Genomic DNA, 10,789 nt, shown 5'->3' on the forward strand with positions numbered 1-10,789 from the left:
TAAAATAACATGTAGCGATTCTTAATAATCATATTTGAGTTCTATGTATTTTCTCTATCCTATGTTTAAAAACATAAAAACAAGGATGACAACATTTATAAAAGCGAAGCTCTGAAACTGAAGGACAAACAAACATTAATAATTGTAGTGTCAGAACAGAATAATCAGAATATAATGTATAATTCTAAACAAAATTGTAAGTAAATATGTTGCAAAAATAGTAATTAAAGGAAACTGTTTAAAGACATTCTTACATTTTTAGAAAGGATTATAGAGATGCTTCGCTTATAGCTTTGTACTTTGTTGTTTTAGGAATCCGAATTAGTATTCCAAAAATCAGATGAATATAATAATTATAAAATTATAAACATAAAAAAGTTGTTTGAAATGGATGTACGAACTATCTGGTAATGATTATATAGTTGCTATGCTTCCTAAATCGTATATAACTTTTATAGGAATCATCATGCATCGTTTGAAATCTATAAGCCAATTCTACCATGTCTAAATCACTAAAAGATTATCGTACCGGAAGGACGGACTGACCGACCTAAATTATAGAAAAGGTGCGTTTCAAAATACACTATTATGATACAATTTTATCCTATGTCAACAATGATATGTGTGTAGCATGAATTTTTATAAATATTTAGAGTTAAGTAGGAGAGATCACTTAGTCCAGAATTTTTATCCATTTTTCTCAGCTTGTCAAATCTGTGAGGGTCTGGATTCTGAAAATAATAATTTTCCTGAATGGCTTCGAATCCGATTAATATCCACTGAATTAAAACTGGTACAGCCATGCTGAAAATTATGATTAGCATCGTATTACAGGAAATTTTCCACAAATATTAAAGTAAAAGTCATAAAATTGAGATCCGTTTTGTTAGACCGGACCTATTAATAAATGCAATTCAAACCCAGAAAAAATTCTGATATTAATTATTATAAACATGTTGTAATAGGTATTTTTCGCATCGTATTATAGACAGCTATCCGTAAAAAATAATTATAAGGTTAATTCCAATTTATTAGCCCCGAGGGGCGAAAGGCCCGGGCTAACAAGATTCGCTATGTTTTTTTCATTTTTTGGGAGAATGGGAGTGTCCCGCCCTCTAAGAAAATAGCTTAAAGTCACCGCAGGACCAGGAGCTAAATTTCCCTGAATAGTAAAGACAAATTGGTTCAGTGGTTATAGAGATCTTAAGCTTCAGACAGACGGACACATATCATTCTACTTTTTATTATAGATTACCTGGGCTGGATGTGATAGGGTTGCAAACATTCCTTCATCTGGAGATCTTCTTTCCAACTCCATATTATGATATTTCATTCTGTAGCAGTTTGGATATTTCTATTCTTGTTTTCAAAATCCTATTTACAAGTCATACAGAGATAGGGTAATAGGAGATCATTTAATCCTGTCCAAATTTAATGATTTCATGTTTTATGGATGAATAACAGGTAAAAAATGGAATTGATAATGAAAATCATTGCACTAGAAAAGAAGTAAGAAGTAAAAAGAAAGACATTAACATTAAAATTAATTTAAAATTTAAACTTCCTTCAAATCTTACACTTAAGTATTTTGGGTGGAAAATTGATTAATTGTTCATTGTATTATAAACTTTTATCATTGTAGGATTTCTAATGGCGGCTATAACGACGAGAAAACGTATCGTTTATTCAGAGAAAATGCTCGATTCCAGCAACTTTGCACCGTGAAGTGCAGTAGATCAAGGATGAAGGGAGGGAACAATGGGCTATTTATTACACTAGTCCCCAAAGTTTTATGACAAGGGTTCCTATTTGAATATAATTGATTTTGATTGGTTGGTTCATTAGGTTAAGAGTCCAACCGTTTTAACAACTAATTGCATCATCATTGGGAATGTACATTAAATTTTCAGCTATTGTCTTATCCCTTTAGATCCCTGACAAAAACTCAATACTCAAAATATAAAATATCTTTTCCTGTTGTATAAATCATCATCCTCTCCTCCCCACCCTGTGAACAGATTAGAGAATCCATTGAGTTCCAGGTAGTCATCAACATGAACAGCCAGGACACCACCTGTCATGGAGGGGTAGGGCAGGTTGTACCGAAACTTGTCAATACTCGAACTTCTAGAATTTTAATTGTTATAGATTCTGTGTTTAAAATGCCTATAAGACAACCACAAACCAAGTATTTTAGTGCTTTTCAAAACTTTTAGATTCAATTTAATAATATATTTTATTTATCCATACCATTTCAGTTGCTCGAAAGTATCATAGTTTATGTGTTAACTAGTTGTTTCACACCTAGTCTCTAGTGGACGCTGATAGAGGTTAGAAAATTAGCATAAAATCACCTCAAGACATTTGTAAATTTTCCCTGAAAATTATAATCTTTTCGAACTAGCAAATGCCGAAATCTTTAGCTTCACACAAACAACTTACCATGTTAACTAACAAGGATATCACTAAAGTTTGTCAGTAGTTAATGCTTTAATATAATACAATCATTACTTTAGTAAAAAGAAATATTGTTAATTTTTGGCATTATTATCCTTGTTATAATGTTTAGTCTTAATACGATACATACATGTGAGTTGGATGGTTGATTGTGCAGGAATATGTGTTGACACCCACGGGCAGAAGATCAACATCATGGAGGATGAGACAATCAACCTCATCCAGTAATCCTCCAGCTATCTCAGTGTAACCTGTGAGTAAAGCAAGGAATAAAAAGTGATCAAAATTTTCCATCCCCCCCCCCCCCCTTTGAAAACAAGTATTTTAGGGGTACAGCTGAAAAAGTTGTATTAACTCCTCCTAAAAACATGGGATTTCCTACTTCTTTCCCTTTCCTCCCTAGAAATGTTCCCCTAGGAGAAAGAAACACTCTTCCTGGATTTGGTGTGAGGCAAAGGGTCAAATCGTTAAGACATCCCCACCCCCTCTCATCTTTAAGTGGCTATCATTAATAAAACCGACTGGACAAGAAATAATAAGTAGAACATCCATTCTTTTTTGCGCGTTTCCGTACACTGTGCGATCACTATTCATAGTTGGGTATTAATTGCAACTGTTTTGTTATATGCAACAATAAAGATTTTTAACAAAATAAAATCCTGCTTATTTTAATTTTCTATTAGGGATCTAAAGGATTATGTAGATTAAAATTAGTGGATGAAACGTTTAAACATTCAATTAGATGAATTAATCAATCAAAAATTAAATTCAGTCCCCAATTGTGAAAATATTTGAATGTACTATGAGAAAACTTGGAACATACCAACATTAAAAATATTTAGATCTACTATGAGAAAACTTGGAACATACCAACATTAAAAATATTTAGATCTACTATGAGAAAACTTGGAACACACCAACATTAAAAATATTTAGATCTGCTATGAGAAAACTTGGAACATACCAACATTAAAAATATTTAGATCTACTATGAGAAAACTTGGAACATACCAACATTAAAAATATTTAGATCTACTATGAGAAAACTTGGAACATACCAACATTAAAAATATTTAGATCTGCTATGAGAAAACTTGGAACATACCAACATTAAAAATATTTAGATCTACTATGAGAAAACTTGGAACATACCAACATTAAAAATATTTAGATCTACTATGAGAAAACTTGGAACATACCAACATTAAAAAGTTTGCCCCTGTTGAAAGGATTATCCCCGTGCTGTTCTATCACCAGAATTTGTGGCAATGAATCCTGAAAAAGATATGATCTATTAAAAATGCATAAAAAGTATTAGGAATAAGGGAGGGAAGGGTTTAATGTACTATTACAGTAAAGACTTTTATCAATTTTAAAGGGTTTAGGGAGGGGGTACTTTGACCTTCATATTTTGCCCCAATATACAGGGTGTTTTTTTTAATAAGTTAAAAGTATTGCTTAATTTAACCCACTTGCCATTGACAGAAATTAATAATCTATATCTTAATTTCTTCATTGATGTGGGACATTTTGTATGAGAAAAAAATATATGGCGATTTTCAACAAATTCTGCCTTAAAAACCGGTTTTTCCAAAGTACCTATTTTTGGAAGATTTTTGGATCATGACTAATTTAAAGAGTGTGCAAAAATGGGTAAATTTTTAAAAATCAAATTGCGCGGCTTGTGTTAATAGTAGAAAAATGTTATGCATATCGTTAGAATCGTCATAAACTCTAGTTTTTAGGTTTTTAAGAACTATTCCTGTGCTATGTATAGTTTAGGATCGCTACGTGGTAAAATGTTCCAACTTACTTCAAATTTTTAACATTTCTCACATTTTCCAATGTAGCTTCTATACTACAAATAGCATGAATATGATACATATATTTCCAAAAACTAAAGTTTATGACAATTCTAACGGTATGCATAACATTTTTCTACTATTAACACAAGCCGCGCAATTTGATTTTTAAAAATGTACCCATTTTTGAACACTCTTTAAATTAGTCATGATCCAAAAATCTTCCAAAAACAGGTACTTTGGAAAAACCGGTTTTTAAGGCAGAATTTGTTGAAAATCGCCAAATATTTTTTTCTCATACAAAGTGTCCCACATCAATGAAGAAATTAAGATATAGATTATTAATTTCTGTCAATGGCAAGTGGGTTAAATTAAGCAATACTTTTAACTCAATAAAAAAAAACACCCTGTAGCACCTGTACAACCCCCCCTCACCCTCCCCCTCCAAATAAAGGAACATTATGTAATAAACAGACACACAAGTCATGTTGTGGTAAAATAACAACGAACAACTGTAATAGCAAAGCCTTTTGAATATAGAGAGCCACCATAAGCGAAGCTACTCTATAATTAGAAATGTCCGTCCGTCCGTCTGTCTGAGACAAAGTGGGGGAAACGTGATTTTCTCGGCTCCTATAAAAAATATAAAGCTGAAATTTCTTGTCAACATTTCTATTAATATGGAGCTACAATAAGTATAACACATCTATGTCGGTCAGACCCTTTTTTAGCAGGTTTTAGGCTATTTTAATATTTTTCAATGACGAATGGAAGTCATGACTGTCATAAAATAGTTATAGAGCAGCTGTGCAAATATTCAATTCGATTATATGTGCATTTAATTTACCTTAAAATAGTAGGCAAGATATCTGATAAGAATTTGGAGATTTCTGGATCTATTGCGATATGGTATAATTATTGCTTCTTTACTTCTGAAATAAATTCTAAATTCCATAAAATGATGTAGTAAGGTCCTTCAGCTTCTTGCTAACCACTAAACCAATTTAGTTCTTTACTAAGGAATCTTCACATTGGTTCCTGAATTGTTTTTTGGGTATCTTATCTTGGGATTATTTAGCAAACCTCAAAATATATTTATTGTGTTTTTTGGTCTGCCTGTTAAGATCTTAAAGAACTCACCACTGAACCCATTATGTTCTCTACTTTAGAGACACAGGTCCCCAAAAATAGTAATTGATCTTCACAATGCCTATAAAATGTTACAGTGCAGTGTAAAGGAGAACCATATCGGAGAAGTGGTAAGCGAGATTCATCGGTACAAGCAGACACACAGTCACATATCCTGTTACTATAATATGAGTTTCGCTGTTAATGATTGAAATTACCTTGTATTTTTATGGCAGAGTAGATCAGTCAAAATTATTTCTTCATTCAGATTTTCTGAGATTCGTTTTATTGATTTCATATCTTCTTCTAAAAAATAATTCATAAATAATAATATATGATTGCATTGTACATAATTTTTTTATAGCGAAGATTTTTCTATAATTAGGGTCGGTCAGTCCGTCCGTCTGTCCGTCCGTCGGTCTTTTCGTCTGTCCTTTCGTCTGTCCGTCCGTCTGTCCGTCCGTCAGTCCGTAACGGATAGCCATTTTCGTTAATTTAGGCATGTTAGAAATTTCCTATCGATTTCAAACTTTGCATGGTGATTCCTGTAGTAGTTAGGCATGATTTAGAAATCGTAGCAACTCTATAATCGTTACCAGAATGTCCGTACGTCCATTTCAAACACGTTGATTTTTTTTACTTTTTTAACAACAATTTTTTATGTGATAAAATCATCCGATTGATCTGAATTTTGGATTACTGATTCCTATTATATTAAGGTACAATATTTTGAGCGAAGCATCTCTATAATCAATTCCTAAAAATGTCAGTATGTCCTTAAGCATAATTCTCTATTTAAGAAGATTTGCAACAAATTTACGTATAATTTTGTCAACACTTATATATTAATATTTTGTATAGTCAGTTCTAACACTTTCCAAGAGTTAATATTCGTCTGTCATACCATTTCAGAGTTTCGCTCTTATGGATGTTGTCATCCTTGTTCTTCATATTTTTACAATTCGAAGCTTTTCTATAACTAGACTCCGTCTAGACGGACATCCGTCAATAAATTATCCTATTAATCTAATTTTTAATATACTGATTTCTATGACAATAAATTCAATATAAAAAGCGAAGCATCTTTATAATCATGTCCTTTAAACAGTATCCTGCATTTAACAGATTTGCAACAAATCTAAGTACAATTTTGTCAGAGCTTATACATTTATATTTTGCTTTTTTACACAAAAATTATAAAAATAACAAATAATTAATAACTACATACCTATTTTTGAGCGATCTTTGAAATATGAGCCAGAATATGGTACTGCAAACCTAAAAAATGACTAATTTGCTACATATAAGAAATTATTTTCATTTTTGGTTTTTAAAAGCAAAGCTATAATTAGGGACGGGCCGTACGTCCGTCCGTAAACAGGTTAGAATTTTTTTGCATGCAGATTCTAATAATAGTTTGGTACGATTTAGAAAGCGTAGCAGCTCTATAATCGTTACCAGAAAGCCCGTACATCTATTTAAAACATTTTTTTTTTTAAATTTTTTGACAACAATACTCTTATTAAGTTCTAACACACAACAAAAGTTATTGTTCTTTGTCCTTCCTTCTGATAATAGAACTTTGCTTTTATGGATGTTGTCATCCTTGTTAAAAAAGATTACATAATTATATGTAGATATTAATACGTATGTACGTGGATTAATTTCAGAAAGGGATTAAATTAAAGATAAGGATTTAAAAGATAGACAGTTAAAATAAGATAATTTGAATATGCAATCTTTTACAGTTTTCCGTTTTTTAATATTTTAAAATAGGGAGGGGATAATTGTTAAAAAACGCTAAATTAGACATAGCAGTCTAAATGTGGTACATTTTTCAGCTAAATGCTGCTGAACCTAATTGTAGCTATCTAATCGTATTGAAGGATTTAGAACACATAACTTGTGAGATCTTAATAGTCCCCCCCCCCCCACCCCTGCATACACCTTCATAAAAAGTGATTTCAACTCAGTTTATAAAAATCGTTTATTCTACAACGAAAAAAGAACAAACAAAAAAGAAAAGTTTGAACTTTTTATTAGGAGAATGGTTAGGGGGATAGGATAAGGCACATACAGATCAAATGTTATTAAAAGGTTTTAAAATGCTCGCAGTCAATTCTATAATTCTATATGATGCATATAAAACTGTCGGTTATTCGTATGTATGCACTAATCTAACCTAGCTATAAAGTAGCTAAGCTACGGAAATATTGATTAGGGCACGGCAGCCGCCTATAAGAGTCTAAGGGAAATTAACATTTTTCAATTTTAAAAATCAGCCAAAAGTCTAAACCTGACCCAAAAATGGGAATCATACTATTAAAAAAATTCAAAGCATCCAAACGTGTTTAAATTCGAGGCTTCGTCGCGGCTTACGCGCGGTTGCCGAGCCCTGATACTGATTACCTTCCAGGGTGCAGCAGCGCAACCATTGTTGTGACAATCAATAGTCCAGCAAATATCAGCTTAACTGGTTTTAATAATTTCATCAGACATGGCTTTGCAACTTCGACTAAAACTCTTTCTTTATATTATTTTATCACTTCAAAAATAAAACAAAAAATCTTTGTGGTTTTCACATAATATTGGGACATATATCCCTATGACGTTTGATTTAAATTTATTAAAACATTTTGCTTCAATTATTACTTCTGTGAAAAAAACATAGATAAAAAAACAAGGATGACAACATCCATAAGTAGCGAAGCACTTATAAACCGTGGATGGGAATGTGTACAAGTAGATTTAGATTGTATTTTTAAAAATCAAGAATAGATTTATCGGAGAAAATAAACATGAAACCTTGTTTATTTTGTATGATGACGACATAAAAGATGCTCAGAAGAATGGGAAAAATTATTTTGATACTGATATCCCAAAAAAGATTGAAAATTGGACCAAAAACACCAAAGATATGGGGAAATATGTAAAACATATAAAAATAGCCCAAAACCTGCTAAAAGGCAGTCTGACTGCTATGTTTGTTTTCTTAAAACGACAGGAAATTTACTTTTGATATCTATAACTGAAAAAATTTTGAAAAACGGACCCTAAACACCATGCTATGCTCCATATTAATGGGAATGTTGACAAGAAATTTCAGCCTTCTATCTTAAACAGGAGCCGAGAATATCACGTTTCCCCTATTCTGTCTCAGACGGAGGGACGGACATTTCGAATTATAGAGTAGCTTCGCTACTAAAATACTTATTAGTTAATAGGTATTTTTATTTAATAATTCTGAAGCTTTTTGAATCACGAAGAAAAAAAATCTATGTAAATTAAATCTCAGCCAAACGGAAAAATCATGTATAGCATCGTATTACACACAATTTTCCATGATTAATAATATAAAAATGATAAGATTAATAGCAGTTTTGTCACCCGGGCCTGAGGCACTTTGGGATATAAATACTAGTTTTAATTTTATAATTTTTCATTTCAATATCTGCGGAAAGCTGTCTTTTGTACGATGCGATAAAAAAACTAATAACTATCAAAGAAGGTGTATCAACTATTTTTTTTATAGCTAGCCGGTTCTTTTAGTAAGTAGTAGATGTAAAATTTTTCATAGAATTCAGATATGCAATCGGTTTTTTTGTAGACCTCTTATTTTTTAAGTAATTTAAGTTTAAAAAAAAAAAATTAAGTCGATTTTAAGGTACTAAAATGCAACAAAAAAAAGAAAGAAAATGGTCATTATGAACAAAAATAGTAAGATCTTTAATTTGACACCTTACTTTTTCAATTCTGTCAGGTAATTATTGAAAAAATCGATTTTTTTAAACCCACGAGAATAAAAACTTTGAACTTAATTTTATTATTTCACAAATAAAAAAATATGGGTTCATATATACCATTAGAATCAGAAAAATATTACGAATCCATTGTAAGCAAAATTGAAAAAAAAAGTTTACAATATAGTATATAAACTACAATAAAAGGAATTATATGAAAATATCATATTATGTTGTACAGGCAACGTCTTAATTCTTCAATTGAGTATAAAAATGGGAAGGGGGTAAAGAGGGGGTAAAGAGGGGGTAAAAAAGCGAAGACAATAGTGTTGTCTGAACAAAAAAAATAATTGGCCATTTCTGTAATTTTTTAATTTTTTAATTTTTTTCAATTTTGCTTACAATGGATTCGTAATATTTTTCTGATTCTAATGGTATATATGAACCCATGTTTTTTATGTCTGTTTGAGAAAATATTTAGGTCTAAAGTTTTTATTATACCGAGGTTAAAAAAATAGATTTTTTCAATAATTACTCAACAGAATTTTAAAAGTAAGGTGTCAAATTAAAGATCTTACTATTTTTGTTCTTACTGACCATTTTCTTCTTTTATTTTGTTGCGTTTTAGTACCTTAAAACCGACTTAATTATTTTTTTAAAAAACTTAAATTACTTAAAAAATAAGAGGTCTACAAAAAAACCGATTGCATATTTGAATTCTATGAAAAATTTTACATCTACTACTTACTAAAAGAACCGGCTAGCTATAAAAAAAAAAGTTGATACAACTTCTTTGTAAAGTATAGCTTTACCAACAAAATATATAAACTTTAGATAATACGTATGTAACGATAACATTAAAGCTTTGCTTATTATCACCAGGGATCGGCAGCCGCGCGTAAGCCGCGTGTAAGCCTCAGTGAATTCGTCATTTTATCACTATAAAATTCAGCTAGATGCATAAAACTGCTCTTTAGCAGACAATCCTTCTTTCTAAAATGTCTTTTTCTGCTCACAAACAGGTTTAAAACCGAGGCTTATGCGCGGCTGAGGCGCGGCTGCCGAACACTGATTATCACATATATTTAAATATATCATTGTATAACTCAGTGCTAGCTACTTGATAGTGATACTACATATTTCTAACTGTCCACCTGTATTCTTATCTTTCTATGTTTGTTTATGTATTACAGTACCTCGGAAATGGATCAGGTTCAAGAACAAAAAACAGACAGTAAAATATAAATGAAGACTGAAAAGCCTATCATTTAGGGCAGTGTTTCGGAGCCGGAGCCGGGAGCCGTGGAGCCGCCATATTTTGCTTGAGCCGAAGCCGTAATTTTCGTTAAAAAACGGCTCCGGCTCCGGACTAGATAAATAAAGAGATTTTTTATAAATTATAATTTGGTAACTCTGTTTTGTCATGTGCAAATGCTCTTTTTAAGTTTTTCAAGTCCATTTTTATCAAAAAATATACTTTTAAAACCTTCAAAAGTCAAAAATAAAAAATATTTACATGGGGAAAAAAAATATGTCGAGTTTTTCTTGATTTTAGATCGGAGCCGGAGCCGCACCAAAATCAAACGGCTCCGAAACGCTGATTTAGGGCTTTCAATAAGATTCTGAGAAATTCAGGGATTTTAAGTGATAAGACAATAGGAC

The 10,789-nt window shown here is 31.4% G+C and overlaps 1 protein-coding gene across 1 annotated transcript; it reads right to left on the minus strand.

Annotated features, from left to right (window-relative positions):
• Positions 1-363: 363 nt before the first annotated feature.
• Positions 364-8,037, minus strand: LOC145317592 (beta1,4-N-acetylgalactosaminyltransferase B-like). The gene is made up of 9 exons (XM_080158737.1): positions 7,797-8,037; positions 6,616-6,665; positions 5,606-5,693; positions 5,107-5,191; positions 3,657-3,732; positions 2,588-2,708; positions 1,975-2,127; positions 1,256-1,334; positions 364-731 (listed from the first exon to the last, which is right to left on the minus strand). Exons 1-9 carry the CDS (start codon positions 7,877-7,879, stop codon positions 600-602), a joined length of 867 nt encoding a protein of 288 aa, XP_080014863.1. The 5' UTR covers positions 7,880-8,037; the 3' UTR covers positions 364-599.
• Positions 8,038-10,789: the final 2,752 nt, after the last annotated feature.

This window comes from Acartia tonsa, chromosome 4, assembly GCF_053477335.1.
Source record: "Acartia tonsa isolate MP-2025a chromosome 4, ASM5347733v1, whole genome shotgun sequence".
Taxonomy (NCBI): Eukaryota; Metazoa; Arthropoda; class Copepoda; order Calanoida; family Acartiidae; genus Acartia; species Acartia tonsa.

Coding starts and splice junctions, on each gene's coding strand:
- LOC145317592 (XM_080158737.1), bottom strand. CDS start 7,879: ATGAAATTATTAAAACCAGTTAAGCTGATATTTGCTGGACTATTGATT. Junction 5,192..5,605: donor CTCTGCCATAAAAATACAAG/GTAATTTCAATC, acceptor AATTTATTTCAG/AAGTAAAGAAGCAATAATTA. Junction 3,733..5,106: donor ATCTTGCCTACTATTTTAAG/GTAAATTAAATG, acceptor TATCTTTTTCAG/GATTCATTGCCACAAATTCT.